The sequence below is a fragment of the Euprymna scolopes genome, chromosome 42 (assembly GCF_053919585.1).
Source record: "Euprymna scolopes isolate OS-2025 chromosome 42, ASM5391958v1, whole genome shotgun sequence".
NCBI lineage: Eukaryota > Metazoa > Mollusca > Cephalopoda > Sepiida > Sepiolidae > Euprymna > Euprymna scolopes.
Genome location: NC_136523.1, coordinates 28,651,021 through 28,663,520, shown reverse-complemented (window position 1 = coordinate 28,663,520; position 12,500 = coordinate 28,651,021). Strand labels below are relative to the sequence as shown.

Below are 12,500 nucleotides of genomic sequence, written 5' to 3'. Positions count from 1 at the left end.
GAACCCCCCACCCAGCTCACTTTCTTTTTTTTTTTTTTTTTGAGATTTAATTTAAAAGATGAAGATTGCACAAATTTATTATCTCTCTCTCTCTCTCATGCTCTCTCTTACACATACTCTGCCTCTCATACACACTGTTTCTCCCTCTCTCTCTTATATACACTATCTCCTTCTTATATATACTTACTCTCCCTCTTATACACACTCTCTAACTCCCTCTCTCTCTCTATCTGTCGTATGCACTTTCTCTCTCACTCTCTCTCTCACTGTCATATGCACTCTCTCTGTTGTACATACTCTCCCTCTGTCTCTCTCTCGCATATGCACTCTCTTCCTTTCTTTCTCTCCCTCTCTCATACACTTTCTCTCTCTCCCTCTCTCATACATTTTCTCTCTCGAACACTCTTTCTCTCCTTCTCTCTCTCGAACACCCTTCCTCTCCTTCTCTCTCTCGCTCTCCTTCTCTCTCTCGAACACCCTTCCTCTCCTTCTCTCTCTCGCTCTCCTTCTCTCTCTCGAACACCCTTTCTCTCCTTCTCTCTCTCTCGAACACCCTTTCTCTCCTTCTCTCTCTCTCGAACACCCTTTCTCTCCTTCTCTCTCTCTCGAACACCCTTTCTCTCCTTCTCTCTCTCTCGAACACCCTTTCTCTCCTTCTCTCTCTCTCGAACACCCTTTCTCTCCTTCTCTCTCTCTCGAACACCCTTTCTCTCCTTCTCTCTCTCTCTCTCTCTCTCGTACACACTTTCTCTCCTTCTCTCTCTCTCTCCCTCGTACACACCCTCTCTCCTCTCTCTCCCTCGTACACACCCTCTCTCCTCTCTCTCCCTCGTACACACCCTCTCTCCTCTCTCTCCCTCGTACACACCCTCTCTCCTCTCTCTCCCTCGTACACACCCTCTCTCCTCTCTCTCCCTCGTACACACCCCCTCTCCTTCTATCTCTCTCCCTCATACACACTCTCTCTCCCTTGTACACACTTTCTCTCTCCTTCTGTCTCTCTTACACACTTTATTTCTCTCGCTCTCTCGTACACATACTAAAGGGGGGGGGATAAAGAGAGTGTCTATATATTTTATTTTTAAAAAGAAAAAATGGCAGTATTTTCAACCAACGATGTTCGAAACGTCAGAATATTCAAAGCGATAAAAAATCGAAATGCTAGAATCGTGAAGGAGGGAACAAGCACCAATGGTGAGTTTGATGAAATATAATTAATAAAAAAATAAGTTGAATAAGAATGATAAATGCAAGGTTGTTCATACGACATTGGCGAATAACAAACAGGATCCACAGAGGCATGTCATCTATACTAGCTATCATCAATGGACCTAAGATAATTTTGTCAGCATCTGACAAAGCCAAGCTTTTTCTAAGAATTTTGCAGGAAATTCTGCTCTTTGCGATCAGCCCCTCTCACCCCACCCCACGATATTTTCTCTTGTGACTAGAAATATGCAATTTGATAAGTGGTGAATCCTTTGTAAAAAAAAAAACAAAAACAGTACAAACTATTTTGGTGCTGTGTGCCAGCAAATGTCTCTACAATGGATGATTTTCCCTTTCTTTATGAATTACTGGCAGTTCTAAATTTATGTTGGGTAAAAGAACTTTGAGATTGTGCACACATACACACAAATTATAGGTTAGCAGAGAACAAAGAAAATACTGTTTCGGACTTTGACACACATATTGACCTCTGATGGAACAAAGAAAATCCAGGTCGGACTTGTACACACATATTGACCTCTAAAGGAACAAAGGAAGAAATTGTCAATACAAGAAGGAGGTCCAATAAACCCAGAAAGAGAGACAGTGAGAGGCGCATGATCGTTGTGTTGTTAGTTCGTCAACCCCAACCGTCATCTTTCCTCTACACGTCTTACGACCACTGACAGGAAAAATAATAATCAAATGAAAACAGCTTTGTCATGAAACCGTCTTTGTGTTTGATGATTATCAAACGGCTGGAACAAGCTAGAGTGTATATATTTATTTAGCAGCACGCATCTTCATGAAGTGCGACAAACATGATTATACATACGTGACAATGATAAACATAAATCGTTACAGAGAAAACAGACTATACAACAATCAGTTTTTAACTATTTTTTTTAATTTCACTTTCTCCCGAAACAAGGTACATTGCTACTTAAAATGTAAGAGGCAACTATTTGGGATTGTGTCTAACAGAGGACTGTGGGGAGTTGAGCAGCAGGATTTCTGTTCACATTACATTTAAACTTTTGCATGTTAGTACAGTAAGAGAAGCAAGAAACAAGGAGGGAATTCCAAAGTTTAGCAATTTGTGCGAAGAAACTATGAGAGTAGAAGTCTTTCTGCCATCAAGGGATCTCTGCTTGTTGGGTTAGTCAGGCATATGTACATCAAGAGGGGCACAAGTGCTAGGAGTTCATCAGAGTACATTCCATTCAAGTATTTATAAAACAAGCACAGGGTTGCAACATTGTGGCGATGGGACAGATGTTAGAGCTCAGCTGATAGTGCAAGACCTATTAGATTTTAAACTTTTTTAGTCTACGAGTGAGACAATTGGTAGATGTACCAATCCATATGTGGCAAAAATACTCCTTGCGTGAATGAATTATAGCGTTGTAAAGATATAGGATGCTCTCTGGTGTAATTTTCTAGCACAGTAGATGGAGCCCAACTTCTTTTCACCAGCCTTGGCAATATCCTCAATGGATTTGTTCCAATTCATGTTGCCTATATATGTTAGGCTGCGGAGTTTGAAAGATGTGCTTTCATGTAAGGAATTGATTCTATTTGTATGCTTATAATTCAAAAGCAATAAAATAAAGACTGTTGGATATTTATGACTAAAGCATGATGGACAAGTCAGACATGATTCATAGTAGATGTCCTTTGTTTGCAGAAAGGATTGAATTTTATTAATGACTATCCCGGAAGACCCGAGGTTGCCCGGAATTGAATTGAATTGAATTGAATTGAATGATCATAAACAAATAATAATATATTACAAATATAATGAATTGAATGATCATAAACAAATAATAATATATTACAAATATAATGAATTGAATGATCATAAACAAATAATAATATATTACAAATATAATGAATTGAATGATCATAAACAAATAATAATATATTACAAATATAATGAATTGAATGATCATAAACAAATAATAATATATTACAAATATAATGAATTGAATGATCATAAACAAATAATAATATATTACAAATATAATGAATTGAATGATCATAAACAAATAATAATATATTACAAATATAATGAATTGAATGATCATAAACAAATAATAATATATTACAAATATAATGAATTGAATGATCATAACCAAATAATAATATATTACAAATATAATGAATTGAATGATCATAAACAAATAATAATATATTACAAATATAATGAATTGAATGATCATAAACAAATAATAATATATTACAAATATAATGAATTGAATGATCATAAACAAATAATAATATATTACAAATATAATGAATTGAATGATCATAAACAAATGTCTTCCCATATTTTTATTAGCATCAAAATTGGTGAAAACTCTTTTTTCAATCAAATCGATTGTCTGCTCTAGTTGGGGACCCATGGTAGTGCACCGGGAGGAAACTTCACATGCCTCCCCACAGTGACTTAGTCAACAATACATTATACATTGCACTGTAGAGAACTTACTATTGATTTTATAAAATTATTTTTTTATATATAATCGCTTGAATAAAGTTTAAAATCAGTGGTGGGATTCAAATGTTTTCAGAACAGGTTCTAAGAAAATGTTAAGAATAAAGAATCTACTATGATGTAGCTATGAATAGGGGTTTACGTAATTTTAACAACCGGTTCGCCGAACTCATAATATTTTAAGCACCGGTTCGCACGAACCGGTGCAAACCAGCTGAATCCCATCACTGTTTAAAATGCAAAAGTCAAGTATCATGCTTGTTGTTCTCTAAACAGAAACATTCATTTTGAACGCACCTCTGTCATATCAAAGAACCTACTGTTAATTTTATATATTGGGCCTTTCAGCTTGTGTGCTAATAAAACTTCTCAAATGCACTTGTGATGTAAGACTGTGTAAGGCATTAACATTTGTCCAAATCGCCTGTTCCTTCTTTCATCGGATTATTTCGATTATTGATACTTATTGAAGATATTCTGATACAAACCCTATCTAAGAACACTGCCAGATATATGAAGTACATTTGTGTGAAATTTCATAAAAATCGGCCCATCCGTTTTCGAGTCAATAGGGAACGAACTCGCACACACAAAAGTCCCTTTTATATATATATATTAGTAGAGAGAAAGAGATTAACTGATATTTTTATAATTATTGAAATGAAATATAATAATTTTCTTTTCTTTTTCTTTCAGAGATTTAAGTCGCAATCAGATTGAGAGTATCGAACCAGGAACTTTTGATAACCTGACGAGTTTGCAACGATTGTGAGTATAATATGTGCTGCTTAATCATTAACAATAGGGGACACTGTTTGGCTTCCTGTTTCCTATTTTTATTCTAATGAATTTGTAAATGCGTACATTTGATGAATTTGTAATTTTATATATATCATAATTTAGTAATTTAAATTTTATGATGTGAAATGGTTAAATTTCAAATCTAGGATTTTTCTTATATGCAAGACAAAGAATACATTTCAATAAGTATATCTCCTTAATCTATAGGTTCCCGATGTTTACCCATCTCCTCAGTGGAAAAAATATTAGCAAATATTATAAATCGTTTTTACCTAATTTGTTAAAGACAATAAACATAGAAAATCATAATTAAAAGTTTTTAAAGTTTTAAAATCATAGAGTGAGGGAAATTATATATTGGTTCAAAATAAAAAGGATATTGAATTTCATATCCAAATTGTATGGTATATATATATATATATAATTATTTTCTGCTGATATTTGGTAAGAAATATTTGCTAAAGTTTTAGTTTTATGTGGAAGGAAAATTAAAAACTCATGGTTGAATCCATTTTTTTTTATCAAAGTTCAAAATTACCTGATGCAAAAGTATTTGATTCATCAATTTAATATTTTGTTGTGTAGCCTCAGTTTTCTTTCACTGCTTCCAGTCGCTTGCCGTAGCTGGCCAAAAGTTTTTTTTTTCTGTATATAGTTGATGAATTTGTAAATTTTAGTTTGCACTTCTCATTTTTGCTCCTTCGCACTTTTACTTCAACACCTGAAGATGATTCGTGGATGAATCAAAAGCGCTCATGAGAGCAACAATTATGGAACTTTCATTAATATCTTTAAGTTCGATATAAAAAAGAATCATAAAGCAAAATTTCTCCATTGCATTTAATAATTGCTTGAATGAAAAAAATGCTGCTTATATATACCAATTTCAAATAAATATATATATATATATATATATATATATATATATATATATATATATAATGAAATCAAGTGCGCTTGAAAGCCAAATCACAACGTAATATTAGGAAAATAAACAAATATTTTACTTGTTTAAAATTTATCACAAATATATTTCAGAGGTATACTCCATCTTCACTGTGTTTTGTTTTGTTTTTTTCCTTTTCTTCTCCCTTGCCATGTTGTAAATTTGGAGAAAGAAGTCTATTTGTAAAGAGCCGCACGTTGTTTCTAGCGGTTGTATTTTGAAATGTTTGAACTGTGCGTAGGCAACGCGAGAATAACGTAAAGGATGAGAATTCTTCGGTGATCGGGAGATATTATTTATTAAAAAGGATAGAAGGTGATAACATACTATGAACGATAAATTAGCTTTTCTATATGTTAATTTAGTGTATGTTATCACATTTTATCCTCCTTTTTAATAAATAGGATATCCCGATCGAATGATTTATAATCTGGAAATCTAATGTTAGTTCTGTCTAAAGAGGGTATAATGATATAGTGGGGTTTCCGTTCGCACCAACCGTCCATAAAATGGAAATATGTCACAGACTCCTATAAGGATATTGGAGATAAACCGTAATAACCAGATATATCCTAACACTACATTAACCAGATTACTTAGATAAATAATTTTACAGTTTTAACAAAAGGGCTACAATAATATCGTGGGGTCTCCTATCACACTGAATGTCCACAGATTGTCCGGCGGCAATATATTACATATAAAAGATGCCACTGGAATTTCCACCGGTCCCGCTAGTAATAAATAAATAAAATATATCTATCAGAAATCTGAAAGGTGATTTTTGTTTTTAGGTGAATATCTAAAAATGCTTCATAGTCCGGCTCGGACGACTGCTAATAAGTAATTCTTTAAATAAATTGCAGCAAAATATATTATTATATTACTAATCAGATGATGCAACCGTTATATATAAAAATTGGTTGATCGGAAACAACGCCTGAATTGTCAGTTTAAATGCTATTTAGGCCTGACTTTGGAAATCCGACAAGCTGCATTTATAATTTAGATGAAAGTATATTTTTGATATTTTAAATCAATAATTGCGAAAATTTTAGATCGATCTTTAATGTCTTAAAGTTCTGCAGTATTTTTTTTTTTTTGTTTTTGTTTTTTTCTGGCCCTAATATTTGCTGTGTTGACAAAAATGGTGGAGTCATATCAGTATACCAGATTGAAAGAACTGTGAAAGACCCAATTCACTCCACTCCCGCCCGTGTTCTGTTCAATACTTCTCTTCCTTTCTTGGGATAACCTCCTCACCCCACCCCGCCAACCCTGTGAAGCCTCTCCGCCTTTCATCCTTGTTCTAAATCCCAGCCCCGCTCTGATACACTCTTTCTTCATCTGCTTTTCTGTGTGATTTTTAATTATTTAATTCAATAGAAACATCATATTCTTTTTCAAAATAGTAAAACAAAATTTTTTTTTTTTGTAAATTCTTTATCCACACTTTTTTGTTTTAACTTAATTTTTCATTTTTCATTTTTTTTTTTTCACTTTTTCGTTCTTACTCCCCATTCCATTAATCATATGAACAATTATTATGATTTCATTAATTTTGTTGTTTTTTTATTTGTTTGTTTTAATAATTGTTTTACTCTCTATCTCCCTCTTTTTTATATACTTTCTCTCTTTATTTACTCCTTCCCTCTCTCTATCTATTCTCTCCTTTTCTCTATTCTCTTCCCCTCTCTCTGTCTATTCTCTCCTTCTCTCTATTCTCTTTCCCTCTCTCTATCTATTCTCTCCCCCCCTCTCTCTCTTATTTCTCTCCCTCTCTCTCTCTCTCTCTCTTATTTCTCTCCCTCTCTCTATTCCCTCCATATCTCTCTCTATTCCCTCCGTCTCTCTATCTATTCCCTCCCTCTCTGTCTATCTACAATCTCTCTCTCTCTCTTTACTCTCACTCTCTTTCTCTCTATCTACACCCTTTCTCTCTATCTCTCTACACACACACACACACACACACACTTTACACTCTTTCTACAATTATTCTTTTACTCTCTCTGTCACACACACACACTCTCTCTCTCCTCTTTTTACTTGCTCTCTCTCTCTCTCCAGTTTTATGCTCTTTGTCAGCCTCCCCCCCCCTTCTACAACCCTGATTACCTGTCTAGACTTTCTTCATTCTTTTCGATTCCAATACCTGCATACTCCCTTCCACCACTTAAAGAACAACAAAAAAAAAATATCTTTCCCTGTAGATGAATGCACTCATTTTTATCATCTAGAGTCCCCCCCCCCCGCCCGATGATGACACGTTATGTCATTTTCACAATCATTTCACGAATGACGCAAGTTCTGATTGCTGCCTCATCCAAGCACCTGTCAGATTCTAATTGTTCATAAAAACATTTCAAGTTAAAAACCATTTTGGGGGGGGGGCAATCACCTAGGTTGTGGAGTCGGTAGTACAGACATTCCTTGGGGCTTTTTTCTGACTACCCTATTTCTCAACCTTATCAATTACTCTTGCTCTCTCCAATCGTCCTGGGTATGACACATGGGACAGATCCGTGACCCATTGGCTCTGTTGTTTCACGAGAGAAGAGACAAAAAAAAAAAAATTATAAGCGGTTGCACGGTCTCGAACAATCTCATCCACGCGACTGTCAATTCGAACCCGAACAACTCCGTCGATTCGACACTATACGATCCCGAATGAAATGACTCGACACGACACGTTACCAGAGCAACCTCTGCAGTTACTCCCTGAATGACTCTGATATCAGCCTTTTATCTCTCTGTAAAGGGGTTTGCCAGAAAAACCTGGCATGAGGATGCTTTTCCCTAGAATTAAACCCTGACCAAATATTCAAAATCACATAATATTCGCAACCCAAATAAGATCTCCTCACTCTAGCTAACTCACATTACCTTTTACGAAGAATGGTGCACCTTCTCAAACTGATGTTACCTCAGGTAATAACACGAAGCTGGATACTCCACCAAACTAGATAAATTCTTGTTCTGGAATCCAGTAAGACCAAGTGTTAGCCCCAGGTAGTGGGCCCCTTGATCTCTGAGAACTTCGACTGAAGTAAAATAGAATAAAAAGTATCAGCCTTTTATAGCCTCTGGACGAACTCATTTTCACCGTAGATAGGTTCGACTTAGATATTAGCATACAATTCTTGAGTGCTTGAATGCTCCTACTTACTTACTTGTTCTTAAAGCAACATTCATCCAAGATAGGTTGAGCCAACTCCTCCCGTAGAAAACACAGCATTCGGGATGATAACAGATCATACACAACGGTCGTAGCAGCCAAGATAGGGATTAGTAGTCAGTCCCGGAAACAGCAATGAACACCATAGACTTATAGACTGGAGATAGATTTGATGTCATCCTTGACACTGTGTAGCTACAAGGTGTCTTCAATAAGTTCATGACATTTGTCGTATGGCATTTTTATTGATAGTACACACATGAAACTTTAGTCCCATTCAAAGTAATCTCCTCCGGCTACAATGCACTTGTACCTACCTACCTACCTATATATATATATATATATATATATATATATATAGTATGGCATAATCACGTTGACACACCGGTTCTCGTAAGATCACCGAAGTTATACAACATTGACCATTTGGGAATTCTAGGCGCTGTATGTGCTTTCCGCTTATCTCAGCTTTGTTTCCAGTCGTTCTGAACCTCCACTTGCCACTGGTATTTAACAATGTCGACTCGGGAAAGGTGTGGTTGGAGATTGTGCAACTCTTGCCACAAAAATTTTATGTGCAGGCACCCTTACCATGGGTATCCATAGTCTGTCAAGACTGAAGGAACCCTATATATATATATATATATATATATATATATATATATATATATATATATATATATATATTGTGTGTGTGCCTGTGTGTAAGGGTGGGTTTCCTATGGACTCCGAAACGGCTCGGCCAACTTTTAAGAAATTTCACTCAAATATACTTTGTATCTGGGAGGGTTAGATAAGTTTTGTATGAGAATCCCTCTGGTACCGAAAATCGTTAATGGATAATAAAAAAGAAAATCCAATTAAAGGAAGAGTTTGATTTTGAATAAAATTAATACCTTTTCAAACCCAACATCACAAGTGCATTTATCACCACACAAGCAGAAAGGCCCAGCATATAAAATCAAGATTCTCTACAGTGTAATATAGTCTACAATGTATTATGGACAAAATCACCGTAGGGTTCTGTCTGCCTGCTTCCCGCCTGACTACAGCTTGGATGTCTTCAAGTCCAACATTAACAAATTCCTAATGAACCGCCCTCTTAAGTAAACACTTCAGTAAATCTCCACACTAACGTAATGTACTTGCAATAACCCTTATCCCTGAGTGGCTTCTGGGCCTTGATAAGTGGTGACCACTAAGAAAGAAGCTCTGTTCATGGAATCCACGTTTTGATTTAGGCGCAGATAAAGAGTGGGGGAAATTTTTCACAGTGGATTCAGCTAGACGGGTGTTTTTCGTGAAAGACTGGCGAGGGGGGACCAGAGATTGGAGTTCAGACGAGCACCTGCCATGGAAATGACAATAAAACAAGGATAGGCTCGCAACATCTCTTCTGTGGATGATGGATAGGAACAAAAATAGCAATTGTTTCAGTCATGAAGGATTTCTTCTCCACTGACCGAAGACAGAAAAGGTGAAGTGTAGTGTAAGAACAGACACTACACTTTGCTCCAAGCCAAAAGGTCAAGTACGTTTAAGAAGGTATGATGTTCCTATTTACTATGCCTCCCTACGGGACAGAGTTAGACACCAGGGTCGTTTTTTAACGTGGAGAAAAGGTACAAAAATAAAAATTGTCTCAGTCGTGAAGGATTTCTCCTCCACCGAAAGAGAACAAGAAATGGAAGTGCAGCATCTGAAGAACAGATACTACACTTTGATCTTGACCAAAAGTCCATGATGTTAGTTGAGAGCCGAAATGCCTAAAAAACAATATTGTTGTTGAAAACTACCAAAGAAGATTCCATGAACAACAAATTTCCACCTCTTATGAGATGGAATGTTCCAAGGTATTTATTAAGTGATCATCTCAGAAGTAGAAAATTCCATTCTCGATAGAAGGGATTTTGGTTTAAAAAAAATAAAATAAAAATTCCGATACAAACGCACATAAGCTGCATATTTGTGTACGTGTGTATCACTTGAAAGATTAACAATATCTTCGAACATTCCATAGCGAAGAGGGTGGAAGTTTCGCGTACTCGTATTTGATAAAAAAAAAAAAAAATTTGTTGGCAATTTGCCATTTTTATTTTATGGAATTAATTAGCAAGAACTGATTGTGAGAAGGGGAATAGGGTGAGGATTGTATTAAAATGCACAATTCTCATTTCCAAAATTTTATAGAAACATGGTTTGATATTTTGTCAAAAATATACAATAAAAATAATGGTGGACCTTAAGAATCTTGCCCCTCTCTATTTTTTCTTCTTTTTCTCTTTTGTTCAATTTTTGTATCAGATTATTATTGGATGGACACTAGTTTACCAGATTAACAAAAAAAGAAAAGAAAGTCAAAATTTAAATATTTGTAGGGGTGCTTAGTTTCTAATGCAATGTTCTAGTAAATCGATCACCGATTTTAGAACCATTCGACATTTTCGGGCTGTCATTAAAATACTTGTAAAACAGGCAGACTGATGCAACATTTCGTCAATGGGACAGAGGTTGAGCTGACAGTGCGAAATCTTTTAGATTGGCAACTCTCTTTTGAACTCTGTCTAAGAGTGAGACTAGCAGATTCACCAGACCAGATGTGGCAACAATACTCCATACGTGGGCGAATGGTGGCCTTGTAGAGGTACGGGTGGAAAATTTTTCAAACTTACATCAACAAACAAAACAAAATTAAATGTTTTTGTACAAATGAATTATTGAGACATTCATTTCTAGATTTTGTTGATTTTTATCCAAAGTTTTTCTTCATATAATTTTTGTTTTTGTCTTTTATGAAGGGATTTGTCCGATAATAAATTGACGGATCTTAACAGAACTATGTTTGTCGGATTAACCAGTGTCGAAAAATTGTAAGTACATTTTGTGTGTGTTTTTTTTTTCATCTATGTGTGTATGTTTAATTATAATATATATATATATATATATATATATATATATATATATATAGTATATATATATATATATATATATATATATATAGATATAAAATTCAATATGGCGTAATGGAAAAATATAAAGGCATCTGCAGCTTCTCTTCCAATTTTTGGATTTTAATCATGTCAAATCACACTTTACGGATTGATTGTTGCTATTTCTCCTGATGAGTTAAGGGCATAATAGATTCGCTGATTGATATAATTATTAAGTTATTGATTTTGCTCTACGAATCAGATACTGTCAATAATTGTATAAGTCAACTGAATTAAAGGAATAAATTATAGGATGGTCAACATCATTAATTTTGGAATATAACATTTTGTCATTTATTCTTTCTCTCTCTCTCTATGTATATATATATATGGTACCAATGTTTTTCTGAACTGCTGTACAATTAAATAAATAAATAAATATAAGCTCTTATATCGAAAAAGTTTTTTCTTTGTAATCGAGCACTTTGTTGGAATTCTTTCTCATAAAAACAGTAAACATATATATATATATATATATATATATATATATATATCAAGTTATAAAAATGTATATGGCAATTAAGCTACATAGAATATTCCGCTATTCCGCATTTCATGTATGCTAGGATTCGTGAAGCTTATGCCTGATGAAATGCGAAATATTCTGTGTAGCTTAATTGCCATATATATTTTTATAACTTACCACCTAGTTCTACCTATGTATTGAGCACTGTTGAAGTAAATAATTAAAGTTTATGCATAAAATTATACTTTCGTATATTAATTTATGAAGTAGTCATATATATATATATATATATATATGTCGTATCGACGGGAAAGTCCATTATATATAGCGTCATTCATTGGCAGAACTCGCAGTCGAATTGAAAGCACTCGTGATAATTATGAAACATTTATCAATATTTTTGATTTCAATAAAAA

At 34.6% G+C, this 12,500-nt stretch overlaps 1 protein-coding gene across 1 annotated transcript in view; it reads left to right on the top strand.

Moving 5' to 3' along the window:
• LOC145266976 (uncharacterized) overlaps positions 1–12,500 on the top strand; it is a 260,300-nt gene that overhangs the window by 212,005 nt on the left and 35,795 nt on the right. The window contains exons 4-5 of the mRNA XM_080122815.1: positions 4,403–4,474; positions 11,427–11,498. Of these exons, the coding sequence (XP_079978941.1) occupies positions 4,403–4,474; positions 11,427–11,498 (144 nt within the window). The remainder of the gene's footprint in view (positions 1–4,402; positions 4,475–11,426; positions 11,499–12,500) is intronic.